Below are 19,206 nucleotides of genomic sequence, written 5' to 3'. Positions count from 1 at the left end.
AAATAAATACAGGCAGTGGCAATAAAGCCTTTATCTGACTTGAGGGTGAGGGAAAAAACATCCAGAGAAGTTTTACAGATCTAGGAATTTTCCCAGCCTTTTACAGCACAGGGGGATGAGGATTTGCCTTCCTTACCTTATCAATGCATCTGTTCAGTTCCTCACTCAGAGCTTCTTTCTCTTTCTGCAGCTTTTCATTTTTAGTGATTAAACTTGCAACTTCATTTTGAAGGTCAGCAAGGTCAGGACATCTGGGCAGCTGTGGGAAACAAACCCCTGAGAGCTGCAGTTTGGTGCTGGCACAGAATTTGCCATGAAAATCAGGGGATGCCCAAATGGTTTGGCTTGGAAGGAACCTTTAGAGGCCATGAGCAGAGACACCTTCCACTATCCCAGGCTGCTCCAAGGTGTCCTTGGACACTTCCAGGGATGCAGGAGCCCGTGCCAGGCCCTCTCCTCCCTGACAGGGAAGGATTTTTCCATCCTATCCCACGGAAATCACCAAACCCAGAGGGAAACCCCTGCACTGCTGACTTCCAATCCTTCTCCCAAGTGCCCCAGGGTTTTATCACTGCCTTTCCTCCCTGCATCTCCTGTAATTACACTCCAGCCACAATCCACTCCTTCCTCAATGGGCCTCAGCTGCTTTTGCTTTTCAAGAGCATTATCTACCCTGAGCAGGGAGTGTTTTACACTGTGCACAAAATGACTTTGTGCAGCCCTAATCAGGGAGCTGCCTCATCTGAAGCCTTCATTATCTGGGTTTATTAGCATACATTTACAGCCAATTGAACTGGGCTTGTACAGGAGATAACTGAGCTCTCCAGGAAATTATCCTCAGACCTTGTGAGACTCCCAGATCTCCAGATGGGTTTAGCAACAGGAATTCTCCCTGACAGGCCATGCTGGAAGAGCTCACTCCTTAAATGGAGCTAAAATGGTTTATCTCCAGTTCACCAGGGAAATGTTCTCCTCTGGATCCCATCTGCCTTGTCTATCCCTTAATTACAGCTTCAAATCTTTATCCTGACCAAAGCTTCTCTTTGTAAATCCACTACTCCCAAAATCTTTTGGCAAAGTCTAAGTGACTCCAACCTTATTTGAAGTGTGCTGTACCTGGAAACCCTTTCCAGAGGAGTTACATTCCCTTCCTTTTTCCCTTTCTTTAAAGAAATCAACTATTTCCACCTCTCAATTTTCAGCCATTAAGAGATGGTGCCAATCAAAGGGATGGCACTCAGATCCCAGAAGGGTTTGGGATGGAAGGGACCTTTAGAGGTCATCAAGTTCCAATCTCTCTGGAATAAGCAGGGACACCTTCCACTGTCCCAGGTTGCTCCAAGGACACTTCCAGGGATGCAGGGACAGCCACAGCTCCTCTGGGCAATAGGAGGCCATACCTGTTTTGTCTTCTCCAGCTCCTGCTTGAGGATGTGGTTCTCCTGCTCCAGGAGATGAGCTTGAACCTTCATTTTTGACAAATCCACCTCCAAAGACGACACCATATTTGAGGACTGCAAAAAATGAAAAGGCTGAGATTTCAATTTAGGAGATTCACAGGGCAAAGCTGAAGCAGAGGATGCTGCAGCCACTGGATAGAGCTGAGGTGGCACTGGATGAACATGGAAAATGCAGGGAAATATTTGGCACCACTGAGCTGTGTTTGCAAGACAAACCTGCACATTTTTCCCTCCTGGCTTTTGGCTGCTGCTGTGTTTAAGCCAGCACTTAGCAAAGCTCAGCTTTGAAATCCCATCTCAGGACAGGGATGCAAACTCCAAAGCCCCTGAGGTCCAACTGTCCAACCAAATCCTGTACCTCGATTTTGGAGTTTTCCAGCTCCTCTTTCAGCAGCAGCCTCTCCTTTTCCCACTCTTCCAGGGTACACTTCCCCTCTTCCCTGTCCTTTTGCTTGAGCACCCTTGCCAGCTGTTGATTGAGATCCTGCACATCTGCTTGGTTTTTGGAGTTCCTCTGGCTGAGTTCTGTATTTTCAGAGTCCAGCTGTTGGTTCCTGGTCTTCAGATCAGCCACCTGAGAGGGGACAGCAGTGATTTCACACCAGGAATGACATTTTGGCTATTTCCTTTCTATTAAGGTGAATAAAGATCTGACAAGTCTCACTCTGACAGTGACTCCAAACAAATAATTTGTCATAATTGGCCTTAATTAGAGACCAGTCACCCAACCCTCTGCCATGCTGGTGTGGATTTTGAGGGTTATCCTGATAGATTACTCTGAGCAAATATTTTCCTAAGCAATACCAAGATGGCATGGATGTTAAAGGTAATTAATCCTTTTATTTCACCCATTGTAACAAGCCACCCCTACAATAAAAGCAGCAGCCACGTGGATGCAACTGGCAGAATTCCTAGGCCAAGCCAGCTGGGAAATGAGCAGAGGTTGAATCACAATCTCTATTTCCCAAGGGCTACTGCAGAGAATTGCACAAAAACTACAAAACAAAAGGTTTAAACTTTGTATTTCCAACTTTCCAACTGACTGTGGAAAGTGCTCTCAAGCCTGGACAATCACAATCAATCTGGACAATTACAGCTTTTGTCTTATGAGCAGGTCAAGGAAGCCTCAAATCAATCCCAAAGTGCAATAAAACAGCCACCCAAACATTTCAATTTATAAAATGCTGGTTTTCTGCTGCCACACACCTGCTTTTTCAGGTTGTCCACCATCTTCTGCACAGCCACTTTCTCCTTTCTCACAGCCTCTATCTTCTGCCTATGGAGAAATGAAAGCTCATTAACACTAAGATAATTAACATTATCAATAATCACACAACTGCAAGATTGCCCAGGAGGAATCACCTCAAGTTGTGCCAGGGGAGGTTTGGATTGGGTATCAGGAAAGATTTCTTCACTGCCCAGGGCAGGGGTGGAGTTCCCATCCCTGAGGGATTTCAAATCCATGTGGATGTGGCACTTGGGGACAGGGATCAGTGCTGGGGGAACGGTTGGACTTGATGATCTTGAGGACTTTTCCAACCTTAATGATTCTAAAAAGCTTTTTTTTTTTTTTAAACACCACCAGAAATGGTAACTGTGGGCATTAATTTATTTATTTATTGCTCAGCATCCCTGTTCTGCATCAACTTGGCAAATGCTCAGCCTCTCAGGGTGGGTCTTTCCTAGAGGGGAAGAACAATCCCAGGGTCAGGGATGGTTCTGCACTTGCCAAAGACCCACCCACTGGAATAATCTGTCAGATGAGCCTCTCCCTGCCTTTGCTGAAGCACAAATAATGAAATGATTGCATCAGGTCAGCTCCCAAGTCCTCTGTGTGTTACTGGGTCACCTCAATGCCTGCAGCTACACCCCAGCCTGGCTCTGGGGGTGGGCAGGACAAGCTGGGGCAGGGGAAAGGATGAGGACTAACCTGAGAGCCTGCTGGATTTCCATGAAATAACCCCAATTTGGGATCTGTACAGCACCTAACACACCAAGGAGCTTGGAGAGAAGGGATGAGCCCATGGTGGCTGAGCCTGAAGGCACCACAGGGTGCATTCCCCATGGGATTCTCACCTCATTTCTTCCCTGGATCCATTCAGCTCCCTCAGCTTCAGGCTGGAAGCACTCCCCTCCTCATTCAGGAAAGTCACCTCGTTCTTCAGGAGGGCGTTTTCCTCGCGGAGCTTCTCGGTCTCACACCTGGGCAGAGACAGGAGACAAGTGAGAACAGATCCTGTGGGACACCTGGACAGGGAAGAAGTGCCCTGGAGTCAGAGCTACCTGTAATGCTTCAAAAACCAAAGCTACAACTGCCTTGTTTTATGCATAAATGGTGTATTTGTATTTTACATGAATTCAGCAGGAGCGCTCCCCAGTTTGTTCAAAAAAACCCCAAAATTTTACAACAAACTATAAAAACACCCCTGGGCTTTTGGGGCTTCTTTTTAAGCAGCTCAAGTGAGTTAAAACCTAAAGTTTCCCACTATGTTCTACATATCTTTCAGTCCTTAAGCTGGAATAACAGCTGAACAGCACAATATGCAGGCTGCCAGGAGGGTGAGCTGTTTCCCCAGCTGGAATTCAGAATTCTGGGAACAGCACGGTTGGAAAATGTCATTTCTGTCCTCAGGAGACCGCACAGAAATAACTTAGCCATGCTGGGACACCTGAAAGAACAATTTCCTGCAGGAAGCTGGTGCTGAACAATAATTAAACCACTTGTAGCCACTTTATCCATTAAAAAAAAAAAAAAATCCTTGCTGGAATACAGCAGTTAAAAAAAGTAGGTAAAACCTATGAGGAGTATAATATAATGAATATATGTTTTATAACTGTATTTACCATTCCCCACTCCTGAGGGGTTCCTAACTGAGGAAAAAATGTCCCTATAATTCTCTAATATTAACATAAATACTGACAAAAACAGTATTTCAAATTACCATCATCCTACAGCATACTGAGGCAAAACAGGAGCAATTTCAGCCTTGTGAGCAACATTCAGCTCTAGAAGGGAACAAACTGAGTGAGGTGAAGATTAGTAAAAGCTAGGAAGCACTCTGGAGGTGTTACCATGGATTTTGGACATGGGGATGCAAAGGGGTTTGTGCTGGAGGACGAGCTACACACGGTGACGGTGACATCCACACACAGGACAGCTGGCAGGTGCTCAGAGAGGAGTAAGTCACACACAGCTATTGATTGCAGTGGTCTTTATCCATGCCTAGAGGAGTTAGGAGTCCAGGGCACTGCTTGCTACTCAGAGTTAAATCAGAGTTAATCTAGGGTGGTTAAAGGAGCGGCCGGGGCAGCGCTGGGTTAGTGGCGAGCGCCGCGGTACGTTACCTCAGCAGGTCAACCTTCTGCTGCAGCTCAGTGCACGTGCTCTGCAAGCCCTGGCTCACTGCCCTCCTCTCCTCTGGGGCACCCAGAGCTGTCTCCTTCACCTGGGGGTTGGGATCCCTCATTCCTGCTTGTCCCACTTGTGTCGCGGCGCTGTCGCCTTGGGGGTTCGTCTCCTGCTGGGCCGTGCACGTGGTGGGATCTTCTTCCAGCTTCCCACCTCTCGTGTCACTGGGCACACCTGAGATTCCTTGAGCTTCTTGTTCACCCTCCAATTCTTTCATATCTTCCAATCCTTTCATATCCTCCAATCCTTGCACCAGGAATTTGGTGTTTTCATCTCCAAACCCGACGCTTTCCACCTCACTTTCTTTTTGCTCACAACAAAGCCTCCTCAGCCTACGCAGGCTGTCTTCCAGCACTCCATTTCTTTCCATTAACTGCATCACTTCAGCCTTCAGATCCTCATTTTCTACCTGAATTTCTTCTTGCAGTGACAGAAGTTCAGCCTGTGCCATGGATCTGTCTTCCAGCTCTTCCATCCTTTTCCAAAGCTGAGCTATTACGCTCTTCAGGTCACCGTTTGCTGCCCCAGGAGTGTGATCCAGCTGGAGAGAGTCTTCACTCAGCTCTTCAGCCCCCTCCAGCTCCCCCTGCACCTTCAAAGCATCAGAAAGAAACCCTCTATTTTTGGGAGCTGTTCTGTGATTTAGCAGATGAACCTTCTGCTGTTTGACATCGCTGTGGAGCGCTTTTGGCCCCAGAGCTTTCTCCAGATCTCCCTTTTTTGGCAGCAGAGGCACCCAGGAAAGGTTCTTGTCACCATCCTGGTTGCCATCAGCATCCAGAGCTGCTTGACTTCCCTGGATCCAACACCCCTGTGCCTCAGGGTGGCCACCAGCTCTGGCTTTCACACATCCCTCCTCCAGATCCCAATCCACCTCTGACATTTCTTCCAGGTCTGTAGGATCAGCCTCCAGAGGTGGAAGGACACCGAAATCTGCCCTCACGGCCACATCTTGACAATCACTGGGCAACCCTTCCAAACTGGGCTCCATCTCCTCTGCTTCTGAGCCAGCCTGGGAGCAGCTGGGGCTGGGAGCTTGCAGCTCCTGCTCTGCTGCTGCTGCTCGCAGCCGGTGCTGCAGCCTCAGGATCTGGGCAGCCATCCTGACATTCTCCTTCACTGCCTGCTCGTGCACCTTCTGCAGGTTTTGGAGAACGTCCCCATCCTCTCCCAGAGGAGCTGCAGCAGGAGAAGCAGCGATCTGGCTCTTGGCCTTTGCATACTCACTCTCCAGGGCCCTGTAGTGGCTCTGCAGGGCAGAGAAGCTCCGTGTTTCCCACTGCAATTTCTGTATTTTCCCTCGCAGCTCTGACACTTCCAAGCCCATCTCAGCCTTTTCTGTCTCTGCCCTTTCACAAATGTCTCTGTTTAAACTCTCCAAAGAGAGAAGTTTGGAATTGAGCTCTTCTTTCTCTCGCTTATACTCACTGGCCAGTCTCTCCAGCTTTTCCCTAACCAGTTTCCCATTTTGCTCCACTGTGGATATCTGTTCATCTTTCTCCTTGAGCTCTTTTTCATGGTCATTTTGGAGTTGGTTGATTTTCTCCATCATCTTTTCCTCTTGCTCCTGGGCAGCACTCCTCAGCTCTCTCAGCTCCTTCTCCAGCTGCTCCCTCTCACACACCAGCTTGTTCACCTCTTCCTTAAAATTCTTCTCCAGGAGATCCTTCTCCTGGCTCAGGGCAGAACAAACAGCCTTCTCACTTGCCAAGCTTTCCTTCAGCTGCTTGTGGGCCTCAGCAGCCTCCTGAGCAATTTCATCCCTTTCAAACTCCCACTGGGATTTCTCCTCTCTCTGCTGCTCAGCAAGCTCCTGCAGCTCTCTCTGGTAACGTCCTTCCAGGCTCTGCAGGCTTTCTTCATATTTATTCACCAGGGTTTGTGTGTCCACAGAAAACTGGGTTTGTGCATGAGATGCTCTTCTGTTATAGTCACTTGCCATTTTTTTCCTAGACATGGTTAACATAAGATATTACTAAACTACCTCAGAGGTTAAAGTGGCTTTTTAGGCTGAATAAAACAAGTTGGAAATTTACTTTGTTTTTTATCCACTGACTACTGGATGGGTGTTTCTGGGAGCTGTAAGTTAAATTCGAGGCAATTTGGTGAAACCTCAAAAAGCAAAACTGCCTTGGAAAAGTGCAACGACTCATGAAATGTCCTCAGAAAAGGTTTCATGTGCAATTTGTGCCCTTCAGTGCCTGTGCTCAGATTTTGGGGGGGGGCAGATGCTCTCACCCCCTTCACCCCAGGGTGGCTTCAGTTTCTTTTGACACTCCATGTTGGCTAAAAGCACATCCCAGCCACCCCTTTCCTTCTTCAGCCAAGAACTCTGAAAACCCAGAGTTGGAGTTTTAAAGGGATTTGTGGAGCACAGAGCTCGAGTTAATCACTCCTGGTTATGCTTTAACACAACTGCTGCCTCTGGGCGAGCCACAAATGAATCTAAAGATCTGCTGGAGAAAGGTCAGAAGAGACAAAGCCCTGGAGAGCAGCCCAGTGCAGTGGGACAGAGCAGGACACCTGGAATTCCCCAGCAGGGAGGGGTTTCTGCCCTGCTCACCACGCCCCAGCACTGTCCCCACCAGAGGTGACACTCACCTTTCCTCCTCCAGCTCCTGCTGGTGCTTCCTCAGCAGCTCCTCCTGGAGCTCCTCCTTCTCCAGGGCATGCACCTCTGCCAGCCTCTTCAGCTGCTCCTGGAAGCCCTGCTCCAGCTCCCCCTTCTCCTCCTGCAGGCTCTGCACCAACGCTCTCATCTTCTCTTCCACCCAGACACTCTTCTGCATCAGCTCCTCCCGTTCTCGCCTGAACTTCTCCTTCAGCTGCTCCACTCTGGCCCTGACCTCATCCTCGTGCTCCTGCCTCAGCACTTCCTGCAGATTGGCTTTCTCCTCATCAAAATGCAGCTGCAATTTGTTTTTCTCCTCGCTGTGTTTGGAGCTGAGCTCCTCCTGCTGCTCTCTGAGCGCTGCTGCCTCTCCCTGCAGCTCTGCTATTTGATTTTTCAGGCCAGTGATCTGCTTCTCCATGGCATTCATCTCCTCAGCACACTTCTGCCTCAGATCCTCCTGCTCCTTTTCCCACTGGGCTTTTGTCTCATCCAGCTGCTTTTCATAATGGCTCACCTGCAAGAGGGAAAACGGGATGGATTTGTTCATTTTCCACAGAATATTCCACAGGGATGTTTTCATCAATATTTCCATCTAGTTTTATATGTTCACTCTGCTGAATATTGAGATTTCCACTTCAGCATCTCACATTAATTTCCCAGGAAAGAATGCATCAGTGCTCAGCTTTATTTCTTCCTGGGATCACGGAATCCCAAATTGGTTTGGGTGGGAAGGGACCTCCAAGACCATCTCATTCCAACACTTACTGTGTCTTCAAGCTCCTGTTTGAGGTGATGCAGATCCCTGTGGTGCTGCTCCTTCATCTGCTCAATGGCCATTTCTGCCTCTATGCTCATATTTAATGGGTTGCAGTCTTCTGAACCGAGTCCTTTGGAAAAAGCAATCAAGTATTAACTTACATAACTATAAAAACATTAATTATACAATACATAAAGAGATATCATTCTCAACAGAATTACTTCAGCAATTCAGATTTGTTTGGCAGCTCTCAAACTCTCATCACAAACACAGCCAAGGAACAGCAAACTTCAATTTCAGCCTTAAATCTGGTTCAGCAGTCAGACTCCAAATTAACATTAAACACCAAATTAGAGCTGGGGAGCAAGTCTCACTGGGAAGGTTTCACAGAATGACCTCTAAGATGCTGTAAACACCTGCAGCCCAGATGTCAGTCCCACAGGAGGGATATTTTACCTTGGTCAGGCTCAATGCCACTGGTGCCATGACTCTTCATGTCCATGTCAAACTCCTCTGACAAGGAATTCTTCAGGGCAGGCCTGAGCACTCTGCCCTGGGCACGGAACTCCTGCAGCTCTGAGTGCAGCTCATCAATCTGGTCCTGCAGCTCCTGACAGGGAGGGCAACACAAAAAGCTGAGTGAAAAGGAGCCAAGGCTGCTGAGCATCCCCCCAGTCCCACCACAGGACATTGAGGTGGGAATTACAGCACAGAAAGATTTGTCAGAAACACAGAGCCACAGCCAAACAAGGGGAAAGGCTTCCCAGTGCCAGAGGGCAGGGCTGGATGGGAGACTGGGAAGGAATTCCTGACTCTGAGGGTGGGGAGGCCCTGGAATGGAATTCTCAGAGCAGCTGTGGCTGCTCCTGGATCCCTGGAAGTGCCCAAGGCCAGGCTGGACAGGGCTTGGAGCAGCCTGGGATGGTGGAAGGTGTCCCTGCCCATGGCCAGAGGTGGAACAAGATGGTTTTTAAGGTCCCTTCCAACCCAAACCATTCTGGGATTCTCTGATGATTCTACAATCCCACTCTCAAAGGTGAAGGTGTAACAGGAGCTCCAGGAGCTTTCCCTTTATTCCTTCATCCTGTGACCTTTTATTAAAAAGCAGCTTTAGTAACATTTCCAATCAGTTGGGAAATGCCTCCTCAGACACCATCCACTTGAAAAAAAAAATCAAATCAGAAGCAAAAGATCAAATTAGGAAAGGGATCCCCTCATTACTGCATTCACCATCTGGTCCTTCCTCCTGCCTGCCAGAGGAGCATCCCGAGGGTTTGTGCCAAGAGCTGTGCACTCACTCCAGGAACAGCAGCTACTGGGGAAAACAACTCCCTGAGTGTGCAAACACAGAGCCCTGCAGGTCTGAAAGGCCCAGGAAGTGAACCTTGAGTACTGACTTATATCTGCCATCCTCAAAAGGAGAAAAATCAGCTGCATATGGAGAAGTATCGATTCAACTCCTACTTCTGGACCATTTTTGCTTTTAAACTGCAGCTTCCAAGGCAGCCCTTGATTGAATGGAAAGGACCCTGCAGAACAGATCACAGAATCCCAGATTGGATTGGGTTTGGGAAGGGATTCCAAAGCTCATCCCATCCCACCCCTGCCATGGCAGGGACACCTTCCACTGTCCCAGGCTGCTCCAACCAACCCAGCCTTGGACACTTCCAGGGATCCAGGGGCAGGCACAGCTTCTCTGGGCAATAGATGAGCTGGTGCCCCTGCAGATATCAGCAGGCAGGTGTGGAAATAGAAAACCTGCAGGCTCACCTTGAAGTCTTTCAAGTACACAAGATGGAAGAGAAAGCAAACTTTCTGTTCTCAGGCTTATTTAAAAAATATATATATTTCTGATCTGAAACCCAGCGAAATGAGGAGAAATACAACACATCCACAAATTCCTGCATCTCTGAATTCACAGGGCTCCGTGGACCCTCTCCCAGCCCACCCTGGGGGCACCTCACCCTCTGGTTCTGTGGGAAGAGATTCCCAACCTGCCTCGTGCTGCTGCCTGCAGTGAGGCTGTGGCACTTGGGGACATGCTTAGAGCAGGGCTGGGGGAATGGCTGGATTCCATCTGAGAGGGATTTTCCACCCTAAATGGTTCTGTGATGCTCCTGGTGGACACAGGAGCCGGGTCCCAGCCCCACTTACCCTGCACTGCTGCTCGTACTCGCTCCTCATCTGGGCCAGCCTCTCCTCCTGCAGGAAAAACTCTGCACTGCTGGGATCCAGGTCACCAAACTGCAACACAGGAGTGGGATATCCACTTATCCACCCAGCCTGCAGCTCAGGACAGCATGGGTGCCATCCCAAGCAGTGCTGCAGCCTGCACTCCCCTCTCTCTCCACTCTGGATTTTTTTCACTTTCCTCCTAGCAGAGAATGAGTAACGTCCCCAAAGAACCTGCCTGCCACCCAGCACAGCTCTCCTGCTCCTTCTGACTCCAGATCACAGCTTTCACCTGAGCATATGCACATCTCAGTGTGGCAAATAACCCCAAGCTTTAAAGAAGGCTGGGAATCCCAATAAATGAACCTTGGGCTATGGCTGCACAAACTGAAACATCTCTGGAGAAGCTGAGATCCTGAAAGTTTAATGCAATACAGCCATGAACAGCTGGTCACCTCGATTTTCACCTAATTCCAGCAGTGATGCCATGTAAAACCTGCATCATCTTCCCTGGAAAGGACCTGCAAGTTGGGCCCATCCAAAACTCTGGATGGAAAGATAAAAATCTCTGTGCTGGGGGAAAGATAAAAATCCCTGCAGCTCTTCAGGATGATTGCTTCATTCTAAGGGTCCCTGCTTTAATTAGAATAGAATTACAGCTAAGGTGGAATATCTGTATTTTCCAAGCTGTGCCTGGATAATCTGGATAGAGACCCCTGGAATGGAGCCACTTAAAAATGATTTCACTCTGAAACCCCACTGGGAAAAGGGGGATTTACCTTCTCAGCCAGGACATTTTCCAAGTTCCTCTGCAGTTTGCTTGCCAGACTTTCACACTCAGCCAGTTTTTCTCCTGTTTCCAGGAGCTCGTTTTCCAGGCGGCTGTTTTCCTGGAGCAAAGAAACCCCACCACAGATCAGCACTTGGAGGAGGAAAAATCAGCATTATAAGGGTAACTCCCAACCCAGCATGACACTATTCCAAGCTTCAGGTGATGACAGGAATTAGGAATTATTTTTATCCACACACAACCCACCCCTGCCACAGCAAGTGTGAACATTGGACTTTTGATAAATTATCAAAAGGCTCAACAGCAAGTTTGCTTTGCATGGTTTGGTTGTGTTTAAAAGAGGATTTTAAACTTGCTCAAGGTGTTTTATCTCCTGGCTTGACAGCTCATCTGAGAGCTGTGCACACACACACTCTGCACGTGATGGCAGCAGAGATTTGAAATCTCTGGAGGTTAGGAATCCATGATAAACCCATCAAGGTGCCCCAAACACCAATTCTCATGGACATGCCTCAACCTTGCTGCTTCAACCACTTCAATGCCAGCTAAACACAGCCCAGAACTCATTCTTCCAACACTGACTGCAGGAGTGACTCCCCCTGGCCAGGGTATTCCTGATTTTGGGGGAAATCCTGCCTGTGCTCAGCCCCTGGTACCTTCAGGGCCAGCCCCAGGCGGTCCCTGGTGTAGTTCTCCTCCGTTTTCAGCTTTTCAATCTCCTGCTCCAGCTCCAGCCTCTGTTTGTTGGCCTGCTGCAGGATCTGCTCCCGCTCCCTGCGCAGCTCGTTCTTCAGAGCAGAGATTCTCTCCTTGTACTCCTCATCCAGCTTCCTGCCAGGGGGGACAGGAGCCTGTCAGAGCAAGTGTGGAAACCCTGGGAATATTTCCCTGTCTGCCCTGGGGTGCCCTGACCCCCAGGGGAGCTCTGATTCTGACCCTCATTCATGGAGAAAGTTTCCCAGACTTCAAGACTGGAACCCACGAAAGTGTGAAATAGATTCTAGAGAGCAGGGTGGGTGTGTCACTGGGTGAGAAATTGAGGGTTTGGGGTTTTTAGTGTGTTGTGGATGGAAGCAAGGTGGAGGACACAGGGTGTCATCCTGGGTTTCTTCTTCATGCTGCTTCTTCCTCCTTCTCCATGGGTTTGGGTGGAATTTGTAATTGGGCAGACAAGTCTGCACTGGGGGCTCTGTGGGATCAGTTATTGGGTTAAAATGGTAAACAATCCAGGTGTCAGCTCTTAATTGGATAGTTTAGTCTTAAAAACCCTTGGAACAAGAGATTGTGGCCATTTTGTGCCTTCTGATGAAAAGCTGCCAAACTCCCAGCAGTGAGACTGTGTCACTGATAAGAAATAATGGACACCTGAGTGTGAACATGTCTCAAGTGCCTTCAGTGCAGACCCAGAGAAACCCACAGCAGTACCCCCACAAGGAAGAGGGTGACAAACACACTGGGGGTGGAGCTGGGTGGTCACCAAGCCCCTGGCCAGGAGGAGGGCTGGCTGGTGCTGCAGCTGCCCCACCTGAGGTTGTACTCGTTGCGGCGCTCGATGGCGGCGTGGTGATCGTCCACCTCGGAGGCCATCAGGGATTTCAGCTTCTCCGCCTTCTCCAGGTCCGAGCGCAGCTTCTCCTTCTCCCTGGCCACCTGGTCAAACCTCTCCCTGGGCAGGGCAGAGCAGAGCCAGCCTGCATTAGGTCAGCCCTCACTGCTCCCCCCCAAAAAAGGGGATTTGAAACATCACAGAACAAGCTTGGAAAGATCTCCAAGGGTCTCATCAACTGCATTTAGTCACTGGATTGGAACCTGGACATGCCTTGGTGTCCCCACAGATCCTGAGACCTCAACACCTGAGACCCTCAGCTGTGGTCCAGCCCTCCAGTTCAAATCCTGAAATGGTTTGGGTTGGAAGGGACCTTCCAGACCCTCTCATTCCAGCCTCTGCCATGGCAGGGACATCTCCCACTGTCCCAGGCTGCTCTGGGCACCCTGTGCCAGGGCTCCCCCACCCTCCCAGCCAGGAATTCCCAGTTCCCAATCTCCCATCCATCCCTGCCCTCTGGCACTGGGAGCCATTCCCTGGCTCCTGTCCCTCCATCCCTTGTCCCCAGTCCCTCTCCAGCTCTCCTGGAGCCCCTCCAGACCCTGCCAGGGCCTCTGAGCTCTCCCTGGAGCCTTCTTTTTCAATAGAGAAACCTTCACAGTGAGTCCAGCACAAAGTCAAACTGTGTTGACTTTCAAAGGAAAAACATTGGGATTTTTAGTGGGTTTGAACCTCACCTCCACATCTACCACGTGGCAGAACCTCTGCAATGCCCCAGATCAGTTTGGGTTAAAGGTACTGACAAACCCCACCAGTCTCTGCCCTGAGCTGTGCATTCCTTGGCCACCAATGACCACTGTGGACAGCAGTGACCACTCCCAGACTGGGAACAGCCTCCTGCTTCCATTTTTAATTTTTAACCCCATTTTTTCTGCAATCCTTGGAGGTTTCAGTGGTTTTCCCAGGCAAAACAAGACAGCTGGAAGTTCCTGAGCGCTCCAACAGAGAACTGAGCCTTGCAGTGCCACCCCTCAGCTGCTCCCTCAGCTCCTGCCTGGCCAAGCAGAGCAGGGAGCAGCACCTCCAGCCATGCCTGGGACTCACATCAAGTGCCTGATCTCTGTTTTGAAGCTGGCCAGGGCTGCCTGGTGCACCCCATTCTTGGTGATCAGGAGCTCGTTCTCCAGAGCCAGCGTCAGCTCCGTCAGGTTCACCTTCCCATCCAAGCTGAAGTCCAGAGCCTGTGGAAACAACAAATCCTCTGAGTGGGATGAGCTTCCTGCAGCAGCCTGGAGACATTTCTGCAGGGACTGACAGGACAGAGCAGGCAGGCTCAGAAGAGATCTTTGCTGGCTGATTTATTGCCCTGGGGGTGTTTGTGACACATGAACCAGACATCTCTGCCACCTCCCTCCAGCAGAGCTGCTGCCAGCTCTGGAGAGGGGAAGTGTCCTGGTTGTGCTGCAAGACCAACAGGAAATTAAGGCCAGGACTGATGAATTGCAGTAATTCCCTGCAGGACCCAAGGAGCCTGGACTCTGCAGGGATCAGCTGGGGATGCTCGTGGCAAAGAAAACCAGCTCTTGCAACAGAGGCAAGCCAGAGGCAGCCCTGCAGGGGGGACTGGATGGGAGGATCCCAGCTCTCAAAGCAAGTTATCATCAGCAGCTGCTTGGGATTTTGTAAAACCCCAGAATGGTTTGGTTGGAAGGGACATGAAAGGTCACCCAGTGCCCTGCCATGGGCAAGGACACTTTCCACCATCCCAGGCTGCTCCAAGCCTTGAAGGAAGGCCTTTTCCCTTTCCCTGGAAGTGTTCAAAACCCATGTGGATGTGGCACCTGGGGATGGGGCTCAGTGGTGACCAAGGGCTGAGCTGACAGCTGGACTTTCCCAACCTAAACCCTGCAGGAGCACAAAGCAAAGCACTCGAGGTGGGGCTGAACCATGCAGACACTGCAGAAACCACCCAGTGACACCAGTACAGAGCAATTTTCCAGGGGAAAGGAACAAAGTGAAGGTGGACACCCACATCTGGTGAAGGTGGTCCCACCTTCTCAGCCAGGTGATGGGTGGGTTTTAAATCCTGAGCCATGGCAGAGGTTATTCCAGCCTGGCTGTTCTCTACCCACATGGATATTTAAAAGCCAGGAGAATCTCACTCATCACTGCTGGAATCACATGAAATTATCTTCTCCCACCCACAGCTTCTAATGAGATGGACAGGGATGGATTTATTCAGGTACCTGATTTCATCCCCATCACCTTTTCACTCTCTCTAATGGAACACTGAGGACTGGGCAGGGTTGTCCTCCACCTCAGCACAAGCAATAATTCAGGTCACCCCAGTGCTCAGAGGTTTGCAGGTGCAGCTATTCAGGGAGGAAAAGGAATTAAATTGCTTCCTAACAAATGCTCCTTCGAGCTATGCTGAAATCACTGAGTATTTTTATCATTAAAGATGATAAAATGGGATGCACCATAAAGGAAATGATTGGAAATTTCCCAGACCTCTTGTCCCTAGCACTGGGAATTTTTATAGAATCATAGAATGGTTTGGGTTGGAACAGATTTAATGATCAGCCAGTTCCACCCCCTACCATGGGGACACTTTCCACTAGTCCAGGCTGCTCCAAGCCCTGTCCAGCTGGGCCTTGAACACTTCCAGGGATGAAACAGCCACAGCTTCTCTGTGGGAAGTTTTAAAAGGGGAAAAAACTGGGACTTTGGAAAGGACAAAAAAACTCAGCATCCAACACAGGGAGAAAAAATTACACATCAAACCAGGGGTGAGATGCAGCTGGGGGTTACCTTCAGGATCTCCTGGCTGTTCTCTATGCCCTCCTGGTGCCAGCAGTCCAGGACCCCCTCCACACAGCCATAGCCCATGCCATCATCCAGGCTGGAGAAGAGGGAGAAGCCGATGGTGCTGGGCATGGCCGAGGGGGTGGTGGTGCGCCGGCCGCTCTCGTCGAAGGACTGCAGAGAGGATGAGGATGAGACAGGGCAAAGGCAGTGCCCACAGGGCTTTACCAATGGCATTTCCCTAGCACTGCTCCACAGATTCAGGATTAAGCTCTGCTTGTCCTCACTGCCAAGCCAAACCCACGGGAGTGCTGCTGCTGCTGCTGACCTCGCGGCACCGGGGCGCGAGGAGGAGCTCGGGATTTAATATAAATCCCAGGAGGAGGAGCAGTGTTTCAGAGCTGGCCTCATTGCTCCAGAAAGGTTTTCCACTGCTCATTTTTGGTTTGGAATGTCATTTTCCCTGAAACAGCTGCGGGGAGCACTCGGAGAGTGGTTTGGGTAGAGCTGAGCTGTGGTGTGTCAGAGAGTGGTTTGGGTAGAGCCCTCAGCCTCCAGGCAAAGACAGGGAGCAGATTTCAAACTCTCTCTCAGGGAAAAAAGGCAAAAGTTGGAGTAGGGATGTGGGAGCTGCATGTCCCCAGCCTATCCCAGGCAGTACTTCCCCCTGCACCCAGTTCATACTGGATTCCCATCCTGGAAGTGGCTCCAGGCCAGGCTGGATGGACTTTGGAGCACCCTGGACAGTGGAAGGTGCAGAACAAGCTTTAAGGTCCTTTCCAACACAAACCACCTTGGAACTCTACAAGGCTCTGCCACTGCACTCCCCAGGTTGCCAGAGCCCTCTCCAAACCCCAAAACTTCAAAGGGGAGCCGTGTCCCCTTTCCCACGAGGGTGTTCTGTGTTTTATCTGCCCCAAAAGAGTTTTTTCTGAGCGAGAATTTGAAATCTGCTTTTGGAGCTCACTGCCACCACCTCCTGCCTCACAGCTGCCCCTGCAGGGACAAGCACTGAGGAAGAGGAGGAGACAGGCTGGGTGGGAATTGTTCAGGAATTCTCCTGCTCCTTTTGCCCCCAGGATTCTCCTCTCACTTTCTCACCTGCATGGAGAGGTGGCGTTTCAGCTGCCGGTACGGAGTGGATGCTGAAGGGGTGAGGGATTTCCCATTCCTGAACAGGCCATAAAAGAAATCCTCTATGCTCATGGTCCCATCTTGCTCCAGGTTATGGAGCACCTCTTCAAGCACCTGCAAGGAGACAGAAATCATGTAAAAGGCCAAAAAAAAAAAAAAATCTGGCCCAGAGCAAACATCCTATTCCCAAGGCTCCAAAAAGAGCAAAGCAAGAGTTACCTGCTCCATCAGCCTACCACATTTCCACACTCTCCATGTGGAAAACCATGAAGAAAAGCTCCTGGTCATCTTGGAGCTGCTGTTTAATGAGGCAGCAAGGAAAAAAAAAACCTCATTTCCTTCTGCTCCTGAGCCAGTGTGACCTCAGGAATTCAGCTCAAGGTAATGAGACAGATGCCAAACCCTGAGCAGCTTGAAGTGACCAGGCAAAAATAACCCCTGAGACACTGCAAGGTTATCATAAATCTGTTCTATGCTTCAGGGCATGCTGCTTCCTCAAAAGCAGGACTGGAGATGCTCAGATTAGTCCCTCACTATTTCTTTGCCCAGTTTATCTTCTCAGGTATTATTTTCTGCCTTAATACCCTGAAAACATTTCATTGTGGATGCTGCAAAGGAATACACCTGCTCAGGAACATGTTTTGTGGAGGAAATTAATACAAGCCATGTTATCTTAAGATGCAAAAAAATCTGGCTTTTTTAATAAAACTAAATCCTAAATTGATAAGAGCCTTTTTTTTTTTTTGGTTAAAAATTTCATTTTCTTGTGGAAAAAGGGAGGACAGAAACACCCCCAGGCCTTCACAAAGTCAAAAGCAACCACCTATGAATATTTAACCCATATTTACTGCCTAGCTAGAAAATTCCCAGGATTAAGGAGACATGTTTGGAATCCAAGCCATGCTTTTCAATTCCAGACCCCTCTGCGTCTCCGTGGGGAGCACACACGCCATGGCTCAGCCTGGCAGCTGCCCTGGTGCTTTGGGACCAAAACCCTCACTGAGAACCAGCAGCTGGAGCTGGAAGCCCCTTCCCAAGCAGCCCCTGAGCTGGTGGTGAAGGCCAGGAGGGATTTTGGGGTCCCACAGCAGAGGCCAGGCAGGGCAGGGCAGGGGGGTCGCTCACCTCGCCGGCCGCCGCGTGCAGCCCGTGCTGCTCACAGATGGACACCAGCTTCTTCCTGTTCAGGTGCCCATCCCTGGTGATGCCCAGGTGCTCACAGACCTCCTGGAGCTTCTCCTCGATCCAGTCTGGGCTCGGTGAGGCCCCAGGGGAGGCGTTCAGGTCGTCTGGGTTCCAGAAGCGCAGCTGCCCTGCAATGGGGGAGATGGCTCTGGTGTCTGCAGTGAGGAGCAGAGGATCTGGGGGGCTGCACCCCACAGAGAACCTGCTGCTGTGGTGGGCACAGCCCCTTCCTGGCTCTGCACATCCCAAGGGATCACTTCTCTGGGTTCATCCTACTCAGAGCTCACTCTGGGCTTTAGGATGTGGGTGCTGGCCCAGCAGTATCAGACTCTGCTCAGCATTTCACTCACCTGTGCCACCAGGGGAAGGAGCCTCTACCCACAGAGTCATGGAATTGCTGGGGCTGGAAAAACCCCCAAGACCATGGAATCCAACTGTTCCCCAGCACAGCCAAGGCCACCACTGACCCTTGTCCCCAGGTGCCACATCCTCACAGCTTTTCATCCCTCCCAGTGCCTGGCCAGGTGCAGACTGAGCAGCACCTGGGGCTGTGGCCAGGAGGATCTTTGGGAATGGGGATGAGTCTGATGGGCCAGGGAAGGGTAGGAGAGCTTCCTCAGCTGCTGGCATAGTTGGAAAAGGGACCCCTCCTCCCCTGGGCTGCTATGGGATCAAGGGAGCTGCAAGGGCACCTCCTGGGGCTGGAAAAGCAGCTTTAGGAGAAAAAGGTTGGTCCCTTTGGATGGGGAAGGGGTTAGAAAGCAGCTGAAATATGGAAGGGTTGCTGATGTAATTAAAAGGAAGTTTTTGGATGATGAAGATGGTAAAACACTGGCACTGGCTGCCCAGAGAAATTTCCCATCCCTGGCAGTGCCCAAGGCCAGGATGGACAGGACTTGGAGCAGCCTGGGATAGTGGGAGGTGTCCCTGCCATGGCAGGGGTGGCACTGGATGAGCTTTAACCATTCCAGGAATTCATAATTCTGTGACAATTAGGGAACTTTTAATGACTGGTCCCTGCTGACATCTAGTGCCCACCAGGCTCCAGTACAGCCAGAGCCCCCCGGGGCAGGATGGGGACCAGGACAGAGGGCAGGGGGACCAGGAACACCCACAGCAGGATGAAGAGGGCAGGGGGGTGCCAGCCTCAGCTTTCACCCTCCTGCCAGGCTGGGATGCCCCAGACACCCAGAGCCCCTCTGATCCCTCCTCCAGGCTGCAAGGAGAACAAGCCAGGAGAACAAGCAGACCCAGGTGCTGCTCTCTGCTCTTACCCTCGGCCTCGTACTCCTCGCTGCCTCGCGTCTTCCAGTGCTGGGGAGAAAACAAAAGGC

General features: G+C 50.4%; 1 protein-coding gene across 4 annotated transcripts in view; it reads right to left on the bottom strand.

The window, feature by feature from the left end:
- Positions 1-19,206, bottom strand: part of NIN (ninein) — a 66,502-nt gene that overhangs the window by 22,242 nt on the left and 25,054 nt on the right. For 3 of the 4 annotated variants that reach the window (XM_030240339.2, XM_050975443.1, XM_030240338.2), the window contains exons 5-22: positions 19,147-19,186; positions 17,813-18,000; positions 16,655-16,801; positions 15,560-15,727; positions 13,853-13,989; positions 12,728-12,868; positions 11,859-12,033; positions 11,192-11,302; positions 10,395-10,484; positions 8,697-8,850; positions 8,249-8,370; positions 7,471-7,997; positions 4,806-6,818; positions 3,537-3,662; positions 2,667-2,736; positions 1,819-2,034; positions 1,401-1,514; positions 137-259 (exon numbers count right to left, since the gene is read on the bottom strand). In XM_030240339.2, the coding sequence (XP_030096199.1) occupies positions 137-259; positions 1,401-1,514; positions 1,819-2,034; positions 2,667-2,736; positions 3,537-3,662; positions 4,806-6,818; positions 7,471-7,997; positions 8,249-8,370; positions 8,697-8,850; positions 10,395-10,484; positions 11,192-11,302; positions 11,859-12,033; positions 12,728-12,868; positions 13,853-13,989; positions 15,560-15,727; positions 16,655-16,801; positions 17,813-18,000; positions 19,147-19,186 (4,662 nt within the window). The remainder of the gene's footprint in view (positions 1-136; positions 260-1,400; positions 1,515-1,818; positions 2,035-2,666; positions 2,737-3,536; positions 3,663-4,805; positions 6,819-7,470; positions 7,998-8,248; positions 8,371-8,696; positions 8,851-10,394; positions 10,485-11,191; positions 11,303-11,858; positions 12,034-12,727; positions 12,869-13,852; positions 13,990-15,559; positions 15,728-16,654; positions 16,802-17,812; positions 18,001-19,146; positions 19,187-19,206) is intronic. The other variant, XM_050975444.1, reaches the window with a different exon arrangement.

The sequence above is a fragment of the Serinus canaria genome, chromosome 5 (genome assembly GCF_022539315.1).
Source record: "Serinus canaria isolate serCan28SL12 chromosome 5, serCan2020, whole genome shotgun sequence".
NCBI classification, from domain to species: Eukaryota; Metazoa; Chordata; class Aves; order Passeriformes; family Fringillidae; genus Serinus; species Serinus canaria.
The sequence above is the reverse complement of the archived record's forward strand: the minus strand, read 5'-3'. Positions and strand labels throughout refer to the sequence as shown.